Source organism: Passer domesticus, chromosome 7 (assembly GCF_036417665.1).
Source record: "Passer domesticus isolate bPasDom1 chromosome 7, bPasDom1.hap1, whole genome shotgun sequence".
In the NCBI taxonomy this organism is placed as follows: Eukaryota; Metazoa; Chordata; class Aves; order Passeriformes; family Passeridae; genus Passer; species Passer domesticus.
The window spans coordinates 4964243-4975940 of NC_087480.1; the positions used below are offsets into that span (position 1 = coordinate 4964243).

At 44.8% G+C, this 11698-nt stretch overlaps 1 protein-coding gene across 1 annotated transcript; it reads left to right on the plus strand.

The window, feature by feature from the left end:
* The first annotated feature begins 679 nt into the window (after positions 1-679).
* Positions 680-6484, plus strand: CHMP1B (charged multivesicular body protein 1B). Its single transcript, XM_064426534.1, has 8 exons — positions 680-821; positions 2948-3045; positions 3736-3882; positions 4614-4682; positions 4827-4934; positions 5280-5323; positions 5625-5697; positions 6268-6484. Exons 1-8 carry the CDS (start codon positions 806-808, stop codon positions 6310-6312), a joined length of 600 nt encoding a protein of 199 aa, XP_064282604.1. The 5' UTR covers positions 680-805; the 3' UTR covers positions 6313-6484.
* The last annotated feature ends 5214 nt before the right edge of the window (positions 6485-11698 follow it).

The window sequence follows — 11698 nt, forward strand, 5'->3', positions numbered from 1 at the left end:
TACAAGGGCCTAGAAAGATGGGACAACTGGGGGATGGAGTCAAACTGAAGGAGAGGAGAGATGTCCAAAGGAGGGACATGAAGATGGTGAAGTGCCTTGAGGAGCAGCTGAGGGCACTTGGTTTGTTCAGCTGGAGGAGACTGAGGGGACACTCAGCGACGTTACAGCTCTGTCGTGAGGGAAGGCAGAGGGGCAGGTGCTGCTCTCTGTGGTGCTGGGACAGGACACAGGGAAGGGCTGGGGCTGTGCCAGGGTCAGGCTGGAGATCAGGGAAAGGCTCTTCCCCCAGAGGGTGCTGGCACTGCCCGGGCTCCCCGGGAATGGGCACAGCCCCAGCGCTGCCACAGCTCCAGGAGCGTTTGGACAGCATTCCCAGGGATGCACAGGGCGGGATTGCTGGGGTGTCTGTGCAGGGCCAGGAGCAGGACTGATGATCTTTGTGGATCCCTTCCAACTCAGGATATTCTGTGATTTATATTGAATATTAGGAGGAAATTCCTCCCTGTGAACGTGGTGAGGCCCTGCAATAGATTTCTCAGATAAGCTCTGGCTCCCCCGTCCCTGGAAGCGTCCAAAGCCAGGCTGGCCGGGATTCTGAGCACCCCAGTCCCCGGCTGCGCTCCTGCCCACAGCAGGGCAGGGCCGGGATGAGGCTCCCGGTCGCTCCCAGCCCGAAGCCGCAGGCGCGGCCCCGCCCCGGCTCGTCACGGGGCCGGAACCCGGAGCCGCCGGAGCCGCCGCCGCCCGGGCCCAGCGCTGCCCCTGCCCGGTCCGGAGCCGCGCCGCTCCCCCCGCGGCCGCCAGCATGTCCAACATGGAGAGTATCCTCGGGCGGGAGCGCGGGCGGGACGGGCCGGGGGCCGCCGGGCCGGGCCGGGCCGGGGGAGGTGGCGCTGGCGCTGGCCAGCGAGGCCTCCCCGCCGGGAGGAGCCCCCGGGGCGCGGGGCAGCGAGGGGGCGAATCCCCCCTCATGGCGGTGGACGCGGGGACCGAGGGGCAGCGGCGGGAGGGCTGGGCGTGACACTGGCCGGGGCCTCAGAATTCTCTTTTGAAGACGAGAAAAGGGAGAAGGGATCTCATATTCCATAACGATATCTCCAGGCGGTGTCAGAGGATGGTGCCAGGCTCTGCTCAGTGGTGCCCAGCACCACGATGAGAAGCAGTGGTCATAAACTAAAAACCAAGAGTTGCTGCTCAACACGAGGAAGAGCTTCTTTCCGAGGAGGGGGCAGAGCCCTGGAACAGCTGCCATGGATGGGGGTGTGGAGTCTCTGTCTGGGGAAATCCCAAACCCACCTGGACACGTTCCTGGGCCACCTGCTCCAGGTGACCCTGCCAGGGCGGTGGGTTGGACTGGGTGATCTCCAGAGGTCCCTTGTAACCTCGGTTATTCCGTGTTTCTGTGGTTTACTGCCCTGAAGGGACAAGGAAGTGGGTGGGAAGTTCGGTGTCTCTTCCCAAGGTGTGATGAGGCAGCCTGGGCTGAGTGAGGAGGATGGAGGGACAGCCCAGTTCCTGAGGCAGAAAACACAATTTATACTAAAAATAGTGCAAATTGTGCAGCAGGGGCAGCATACATGTGTGTAAACTGGAGTGATGTCAGCTGGGCTGTTCCCCAAACAGCCACCACGTCAGCCGTGCTTCCTGCTCTTGGAAAGAATTTACACGCAGGGGTCTGTGTGGGCTGACTGACACTTTCTTGCTGTATAAAACCATCTTCACACACAGGGGCAGAAAACTCTGACAGAGCCCAGAGGTCTCAGTGTGGATTCCAGTGGTCTCGGTGTGGTTGGAATGTGCAGGCAGTGCCAGTTGTCCTGGTAGGGACTGACGGGATTGCTGCAGCAGCTGACTGTGAGTCACAGACTGAGGTGGAAGTTGGGTTCTGCTTGGTTTGTGGCACGTTGAGAAAGACACTTGAAGGGAGGAGCAGGAATGTGCTCCTCAGGGATGGGTGAGCTGGTTTATGTCAGGTAAATTCCCTAGCTGAGTAACTGAGGAAGTTATTTCAAAATAAACTGCTCTGGTTCTGGTGGCTACATTGATAGATATCCTAAATGCAAAGTCATGTGTGTTACCTGTTTGTAGCCTGCCTGTGATGTTTATAGGATAACAAAAGACCTTCCTGATGTCCCCAGATTGCTGTCAGAGTAAGAGGAATGGCTGGACTTTAAAGCAGAAAACAGCTCTGGAATAATTTATGTGGTTGAAATATTGAAAAAACCTCAAGTACTTGTAATGTTTAGCTTTGTGCTTCCATTTAATTGTTAATCATCTTAGTACCTGCTGCATCTTCCTCCTAGGATACCACAGGTGGTGGGAAAGAAACCTACAAAGCTTTTTACTTACATATTGTTTGAGAAGGACTGATATTATTTGGAAGCTTTCATCAACAGTGTTTTAAGAGAATGCTTTTGATTGTTATTTTTACAGCACACAGATTCTCTGTAATAGTAATAGTGTTCTCAGTAATAGTTTTATGCAGTCATTCCAAATCACTCTGAAGGCTTGTATTACTTGGACCTTTCAGTTTAAGCAGTTGAACTTTTGTTTTTAAAGTTTCTCTTCCTGACTGGAGTACTCTGCCCAAAAGTCAGATGATGGAGCTGTCGGGGAGCCTGGGATCACTCACATGACCAGGGCTGGGAAGGAGCTGGAAGAACATTTTAAATCCAAGATCCTGCTGGGTTGTAGCTGGCCGTGGCCAGCTGATCCAGTTTGCTGTTACACAGTTCATTTGTTGTGTTCTTCAGTGGCTTTGGGGTTTTTTTTGGATGGGGAGATTCCAGACAGGTCAGGAAACCACATCATTTCACTGGGAGTCACAGGCTTTGGATGTGGGAGTGAAAGTAACTGGCAGAGAACTGCTCTCAGTTCCTCCTGGGGGGTGTTTGGTGGCTGGATTTATCACTCTGAAATAGGTTTAGTCCCTTAACTTACACTGCAGAACACCTGTTTAATTTGAAGTTTGCTGCAAAGGAGCTCAACAGAAACTCCAAAAAATGCGACAAAGAAGAAAAGGCAGAGAAAGCTAAAATTAAGAAGGTAAGTCTGAGCCAAATGTTTAGGTCTGTTGCTTGCCTGTTAGGGCAGGAAGACATCAGGTGTGTTGTTGTTTTCCTGGTGTGCATAGTAATAATCATGTAGTCAATGTTTGTGATTTAAAGTATGTGACTATAAATATTCCTGTGTTTATTAATAAACATGAGGACAAATCCTCGTGGATGGCTCGTGGCATTTGCTTCCCTAGAGGATTGTCTTGTAGGTGCTTTGGTAGAGACTGTTCTCAGAGTTAAAACTACTTCATGTTTATCAGCTTGAGTTAAATGTGCTTGTGGAGAGGAATTTCAAAACAGCTTTTGAGTCCTTGAAGTAGTGACGAGAGAGACTGAGTTGATTTGGTGTGTTGTTTTTGCCCATGAGATACAGCAGTACCACCTGTGCCTGTGTGTGTCTTGAGACTGAGACTGTTTTCAGTAACAAATTATGTTCCTGTAGCTCTGCAAAACTGCCTATTTGAAGTGCATTCTTTCCAATGCCTTCCTTGGAAAGAAGTTAGGAGTTCTCATCCTGGAAATGTTTGTAGGGGGAGAGAGGGATTTGTTTATTTTTTTAATAGGAAAAGATATAGTGACTAATTAATGCTTCTTTCAAAGCCAAAATAGACTGCACAGAAATCCTCTGTACAGGAGCAGGGAAGGGTAAAAGTGTCCTTTTGTGTCTGTCTCTGCCAAGGCCATCCAGAAGGGGAACATGGAGGTGGCGCGGATCCACGCGGAGAACGCCATCCGCCAGAAGAACCAGGCCATCAACTTCCTGCGCATGAGCGCGCGCGTGGACGCCGTGGCAGCCAGGGTGCAGACGGCTGTCACCATGGGCAAGGTGAGGCCCTGCCCCTCCTGCAGGGGCCACGAGGAGACCTCTCATCTTCTCTGGAGTGGCTTGGCCCAGCTGCAAGGAGCTGGGAGCTTTCGCTTTCAGTTTTAGAGGTAGCCAAGAGTAACTCGGCTGCTGGAGTTCCTCTGGCAGCTGCTGTTTGGATTATTTCACAAAGTAAAGTCATGAGGTAGGGGTTGTGATTCCAATAGATAGCTGTTTAAGGTAAACTGATTTACTGCTCTTCATCTTGAAAGTTTATTGTGACCTGTGGACCTGTATCCTTAACAGTGACAGGTCTCAAGTCTACAGAAATGAATGCCATATAAAGCTTATTTTAGTGAATTTTGCCTCAGAATGTGTATTTCAGGTGGCTGAGTTAATTTCTAGAGCTGGGAGGAGCTATTTAAAATATGACATTCCAGATGGCAATAGGATGTTCCCTCCTATCTCTGTGGACAGAGATAAGAGAGCTGGGTAGGAAATGTCAGAATCTCAGAATAATTTGGGTTGGAAGGGACCTTAGAGCCCATCCAGTGCCACCCCCAGCCATGAGCAGGGCCACCTTCTGCTATCCCAGATTGCTCCAAGCCCTGTCCATCCTGGCCTTGGACACGTCCATGGATCCAGGGGCAGCCACAGCTTCTCTGGGGAATCCATTCCACACCCTCACAGGGAAGGATTTGTTCCTAAGCTGCTCCTTTTTCCTTGTAATAATTTCCTTTCCCATGTTTCAGGTTACAAAGTCGATGGCGGGGGTGGTGAAGTCTATGGATGCCACCTTGAAGAGTATGAACTTGGAAAAGGTAAATGCACTTCATTTTCTTGGAGCTGACATCAAAAGCAGAAGGGACAAGCTTTTAAAAGGGAAATTCAGTCAAGAGTTTTCCAGTTGAGATGTATTTTCACTGTAATCTGAAGATAAGTGATTTGATTCATATTTTTCATAGATATCTGCACTAATGGACAAATTTGAGCATCAGTTTGAGACACTGGATGTTCAGACACAACAGATGGAAGACACAATGAGCAACACTACGACATTAACAACGCCACAAGTAAGAATGATAAAATATATTTTAGCAGGGTGATCTTAAATTATGTGTCTGAACTGTTCATTAACAACACTTGAAACACTCAGGTATATGTTTGGGGTTTTCTACAGATAAGTTGAATTCTGTAGCATTATTTACAAGCCAGAGTTCAATTAATGCTATTTTAATTGCTGAGCACCTCTGCTCCTTATTTTTGAGTTCATACCTTCTAGTGGTTAAGCACAAAACTATTCTGCCAAAGGCATTTACCTTTAAATCAGTTTTGTTAAAATAGTTCCTGTTCTCTGTAAATCTAACAAGAGGTTGTCAGAAACTCCAAATGCAACAATCCATTTTGTTTTCCTTTAGAACCAAGTGGATATGCTCCTGCAGGAAATGGCAGATGAAGCAGGGTAGGTGAAATTTCTATTTCTTTAGAATAAATCTTGGTTCCCAAAACCCTTGCTGATTATATCTAAGATCAAATACCCTTGTTTTATAACCTGTCTCTTGGAAGCAGAGAAAAAACACAATTTTCCTTTTACCTCTGGACATACCTGACTTGTCCTGGTAGTGAGTCAAAATTACTCAGCAGCGTGTGTAACTCTGGAGTGTTCAGGGGGTGCTGTCTCATTATTCCTCTGCCTCAATTACTGTGCTTCCCCTTGGTCCACCCGTGCCTGACTTGGTGTTTGCTCTCTTCTCCCCTGGTAGCCTTGATCTGAACATGGAACTACCTCAAGGACAGACAGGTTCAGTTGCTACCAGCGTGGCCTCAGCAGAGCAGGTAAGTGTTGGATTTCAGTGAGGTCAATGTTTTCTGGAGAAATGGGATGTGACAATTAATGCTTCACTCAGTCAAAACAACATGCTAAATTGCTAAATTCTATTTCAGCTGCTCCAATAAAACTGTGTGATTAAAAGTCTTGCTATCAAAGTAATCTTACCAATACATTTGTTGAATGTTAAAGGGAAGGGACCTTAAAACTCATCCAGTGCCATGGGCAAGGACACCTTCCACTATCCCAGGTTGCTCCAAGCCCTGTCCAGCCTGGCTTTGGACACTCCCAGGGATCCAGGGGCAGCCACAGATTCTCTGGGCATCCCGTGCCAGGGCCTCCCCACCTTCCCAGGGAAGGATTTCAGCCCCCTTGTCTTGTCAAATATCCCATGTTCTTTGAAAAAATTCTCTCTGCTTAATTTTGTGTTCTGAAACTCTTCCCTCACATCCATGGTTGAGGTTTTAACCAATCTTGTTAAGCCATGAGAGAATTTCTCATCAGCTGGACATGAGATGGCAAAGATGCTTTTCCTGTTGCTGATGGTTGGTTTTCCCTTTTTGTTTCCAACTGTGCAGGATGAGCTGTCACAGAGACTGGCCCGCCTACGTGATCAAGTCTAAGTGAACAGAGCTGCAGATCTTTGGACCTGCTTCCAAATTCCCTGTCTGGAACTAACCCTGCACTACACTCGAGGTGTAAAACAGTCCAACTTAGGTGTTTGAATATTTGTAATCTAGGGTACTTCACTCCCAGCTTGCTACTCTTTCTAAAATACATTAAGTGACCCAAAAATATCAGCTCTGATGTCCTTTTCTGTACATTTGGAAGTTGATCTATTTTTTGCAAGCTTTTTTCACAAATTCAAGTTGATGTTCTAAGTCAGCTACTAATGGTGGTATATTCTAGTTCCAAGCAAAGCAGAGTGTTAGTGAGATATATTTTAAATTATGAAGTGATTTTTTTAAATGATGAGAACTGTTTCTGGTTGGAGGACTGATGTATCAGTTCAGATGATTGCTGTAGATCATTTTCCTACAGAGCCAAACTCCTGGAACACACAGGGATGGACAGCGTGGACCTCCTGGAAAATGCACTTGTTGAAACAAATAAGTGGACTTTGAGTTTTTTAGTCTTCAAAATTTAGGATGAATGTGCTGAAATTAACAGTTTAGTTCAAAAATGAGTTATCAAAAGCTGATTTCATATAACTGGAGACTTGTATGGTGGCATCACTTCAGCACAGGAGGAATAAAATATATTTTTGGACTCTTTGCCAGGTCTGTTGCTCTCTGCAGATAACATCCCATTGTTTTTAATATTCTGGTTGTATGGAGGAGCTAATTTTAGCAGTCCCTTTATATTTCTGCATAGTAAGAGAGTCTGGCTGCTCTCAGTAGCTTCAAACTCTTGTTGCAGTTGTAAAATAAGAAATGGTTGTAGAAATTTGTACCTGAGACCACTTGTGATGTGTTGTGATAAACAGTGACGTTCAAATTCTCTTCCTGATTTTTTTTGGGCTCATTTTTATTTTTGTCTTTGTAGGGGTGAGGGAAGGTGTGGAGCACCAGGCTTGGAATTGGTTCTTGATTGCCTGGTGTTCAGGGCCACTTGGGTTTTCCAGTGTTAGGGAATTGTTTAATGAAAAAGAAAAAACTCACTTTTTTATTCAAGCAGGATTTTTTCAGTGAAAATGTGCAAAAATGATGAAACATTTCAGAGCAGTTTCAGACATTATTTTGAATAACCCACAAGGGTTGAGCAGGATGTTATGTACTGAAGTAATCAAGGTTGCTGTAAAAATACAGTAAGGAAAAGAAGATAGACAAAACAGCCTGAAATGTGGGATTCTCTCACTGGCAGCTGAACTAAACCCATGAGCTTAAAATGGGATCTTTTCACTTGTTAGAAAGAAAGTGACATTTAAAATAAATGTAAACACCTTGAGTGTTCCTCCTGTAAGCAGGAGAAGTTGGAAGGTGTTTAAAAACCACATATTGACAGCTGTAGTCTGGCTATGATCCCTTCAAATGACTAATAAAACATCCCAGAAAGGGACTTTTTCCTGCATTTTCTTCCCTGGCTGCTTCTGCTCATTGTAACCATGCTCATGCTGTATCTATGCAACCCAGTTACCCAGCTGGGGTGGCTGTGTGTGTGCCTTTGCCTTGCTGGACTTCCTTCAGCTTTTTAATATTCAGTTACTTCATATCATGAGAGTGCTGGAAGCTTCCTGCCATGGAATCACTCCACGCTGGAGTTCACTCAGAGCTGCCCATGAACTCCTGAGGGTTCAGTGTCTGAAAGCAGACAGCTCCAGCTACTGTGTCTGACTTCTAATGTTAAAAATGATGCTGCTCTTAGGCTGGTTTGGGCCATTCTGGAATTAGTTGAGGGTCAGACAGCAATTCTGAGCTCCCACATGGTTGTTTTTCCCAGTCTGTTGCCTTGCTGTGAGCCTTGGAGGGGTTTAAAAATAGACTGGGAGTGAGATTGCTGCAACAGAAATGTTAAATAAGCTTCATTATTTTATTGATTGTTGTGGAGTTTTGATCTTCTCCCAGGCTGGTGAACTCCAGAGCCAGCGCAGATTTCCAGTGTTGTCTCTTGAAATAAATTAACAAATACAAAGGTTTGACTGACATAATTAAGGTTATGTCTGGAGGACTGTGGTGCTAAGAGGCTTAGGCAGAAAGAGGTGTTTGAGACAGGAAATTTTTGCCCTGTTGGCTTCACTCCAGGAGCTGCTGTGTATTTCAGCTGTGCCAGGGTTGGGGCTGGCAGCTCCTTTGTGCAGAACTCCTGCCCTCTCCTGGGGAAATGCTTTCACTCCTGGCTGGGAGCTGCATCCAGAAAGGCTGACGTTATATTTTAAATACATACATTTTTCTCATGTCATTTGGAAACATTTAAAGCTGAAAGTTACTCTTAAAGCAATATTTGAGTTTCATTCTTCCGCCCTTCAGGCTTCCCAAAACATTTCTCTTCCCTGAGCAGCTCTGGCTCCTCACTCTGACCTTGTTTTGTCTCTGTAAGTTGACTGTTTGTAAAGTTAATTTCATGTTAAATCACTTGTTTGTGCTTTTCTGGAACCTTATTGCCAGCTAAAATTTCAATATTTCTGCTGATGAGCAGGCACATCTAAAGTGAAACATTGCTTCAAATGTTGCTGGATGGATTTGCTCAGCATTTTTGTCCTGTTTCTGAACCTGCTGGTTTGTGGTAGCTTTGTCTTCATTAGAATTCCAAAACAAAGCCATGCAAAGCTTCAGATGAAAGGAGAGGGAAGCAAAACAAAACCAAGAACTTTCATGTCATGATCGCAACGGGATAAAACTTATCAAGTTGCCTTTGTGGAGATCCTTGGAGCCAAAAAATAGTGAATTTTTGTTAAACATAATCAGCAGTTGTGTATAGACATAAATTCTGAAGCTGGTGCCGTGTATAGAGAGGAGAATAATTTTTGTAGCTCTGGTTGAGTTCACTTTGAAAACTGCTTTACTTGTATGGGACAGTTTGTAAATGTAACTGCAGGTGGAAAATAAAATTGTACAGACAACTCATTCTGGGTGTGTGTGCAGGTTGTGTGGCTGCTACAGGTCTCTGTACGTGGATGGACAAGCAGATGGGATGTCTTTCCTGTGGGAAGACACCCAGAAAATTCAATCTTTATGGAGAGAAAACAAGAAGAAAATAAAGAGGGTACTACTGAAAGAGATATGGGACAACTGGGGAGTAATAATATTAAGTAAAACAACATATACCCTAATTTTATGGGGTGTTTAAAAATGTTTAGTCTGATATGGAGAGAACCCTGTGCATAAGCATCTCTGGGTTTTTCTGTCCTTACACACAGCACAAGGGACCACTGGAAAACTGGCAAGGAGATGGTGTGGGTTTGAGTTTGGGGTTGGATTTGGATTCCCCAGACCTAAAAATCTTCAATTTTAACATTTCTGTTCAGTCGTTCAAGAGCCAGCAGAGGGCACCTGAGGCTTTGATTTTCTGGGTCCTAGAGAAATGACTGGTTGGAGTTGTTAAAGGAAAAATGTCTCAGAGGCTGTTCAGGGAGCAGTGTCTCCGTGGAACCTTTGTTTGGGCAGTATCCACTCGCTGTGCCGGGGCTTTGATCCCAAAATCCAGCTGGGCAGCACATCCACAGGGCCACGAGCTGAATGGGGTCAGTCTGCACTAAATACTCTCAACCAGTCTTTTGCTGCCTCTGGGGGTAATTTAGGCCTCTGAGATCTGTTAGGGGGATAGTGAGTAACCTTTGCTTAAAACTTGGGTTTAAATTTCATTTTTAGTTAAATCTTGTGGGGTTTCACTGTTGTCATTCTACTTTTGGCCTATGATATTTCTTCTGTTTTATACATAAGGAAACACTCAGTATGCACTGATGGAAATGGATTTTAGTGGTAAACTTTAATTTTTTTATCAGAGCTTTGATGATCTTTGGTTTGATGATGGATTGATTTTAATTTCAGGATTCTCTTTGCAGTTCTACCTTCACCTCTTGCTCAGGCTGCTTTGAGCTCACGACAGCACTTGGCTCCCAACTTTCTCGTTTCAAACAAAATTTTTCCAGTGGAACCCCGAGTAGGGTCAGTGGCCTTGCTTGTTTCGGAAGCAGCTCCTTCATTACCATTCCTTGAGGGAAAGGCCCCACGTGAACAATCTGTTACCAATTTCACGTGCCAGTGGAGCTGCTTTCACTGGGAGAAGATGCACTGAGAGAGTCTCCCAGGCTCCTGCTTCCCTTTGCTGATCCTCAGTAGGGAACTCAGCCTGGATCAGCTGCACGACGTGGTTCAAAAGGGAAAATCAAAGGGGCTGCAGGATCCACGTTTTGGGAAAGCTTTCCAGGGTCTTCCGATGGTGCCAGTCACCACAAAGAGCTGCCAGACCCAGACTCAGCACAGAGGCTGCTCACAGCCCTTACCTAAATAAGGGGGATTTCAGAGAATAAAATATTTCATATTGCATATTTCTAATCTAAACATGCATGTTTAATAATCCAAACAATCTAGAGAGTGATACACATAATAGAAATAAATAAAAATATCAAAATAAATAAAATCTAAATGTCTAAAAACAAAGATGTTTTACAGTCATGCCTGTGTGTATTGCTTAGGATATTCTAAATTTATTAAACCTGAGTGAAACAATCACTTTGCAAAAGTCTAAAGCAACGAACATGACATAATGTATGTATCTGACAAGATAATAATCAGCTTAATTTAATTTCCCTGCTATCTGATTCATAATTCTTTATCACAATCAATTTCTGTCAAAATGAGCTGTCAAAGATAGGAAAGCATTTGAAAACTTCCTTTAAAGACAGTCGATATTTTTTATTAAATCTTTTATGACTCCTTTCTTTTTTCAAAGATTAGATAAACATAACCCAGGGGTCTCTACAGAGATGTTTCCCTTTATTCTTATCACGATCAGAGTGGTGCAAAATGGGTCATTACTGGAACCATTAAGCTGGATTTCTGTTGCTGGTGGTTTTGCAGTTCCATCTGAAGTCCCAATATTTGCCTGGAAATCCGTCGCAGAAGCTGGCGGGCCTGTTCAGAGTGTTGTAAATTAGTTCCAGTCTCCACGAGCCTGCTGTGACTAATTGATGTGACCTGGAAGTGGATAAAGTCCATAACAGTAAGATCAACTTTTCCTCTGGTAATTTGACAAATAGAGCCCTTTTTTAAAGTCCTGTGTAGGCTTCATTCCCCATTTGTTCTGTCGTGATGGGCATCGTTTCCGTGTTGGAGTGATAATGATTTTCCAGATTTCTGCTGATTTGTGGAGCAGGTGCCTTTATTTAATAATGCCAGAAAAGGGAGAGATTCAACAGCACCAACAAAAAGAGAATTCCTGGCAGCAGCTGTATATCAAAGCCATTCCTTATCCAGTTACCTCTCTGTAAGTATTTGACCACTGCCTTAAATCTTCATATTTCCATGTAAAATGTAAAATTGCAACATTTTTTGCAGAGTAGTTTTATAT

Coding starts and splice junctions, on each gene's coding strand:
- CHMP1B (XM_064426534.1), top strand. Junction 3,046..3,735: donor AGAAAGCTAAAATTAAGAAG/GTAAGTCTGAGC, acceptor GTCTCTGCCAAG/GCCATCCAGAAGGGGAACAT. Junction 5,324..5,624: donor GAAATGGCAGATGAAGCAGG/GTAGGTGAAATT, acceptor CTCCCCTGGTAG/CCTTGATCTGAACATGGAAC.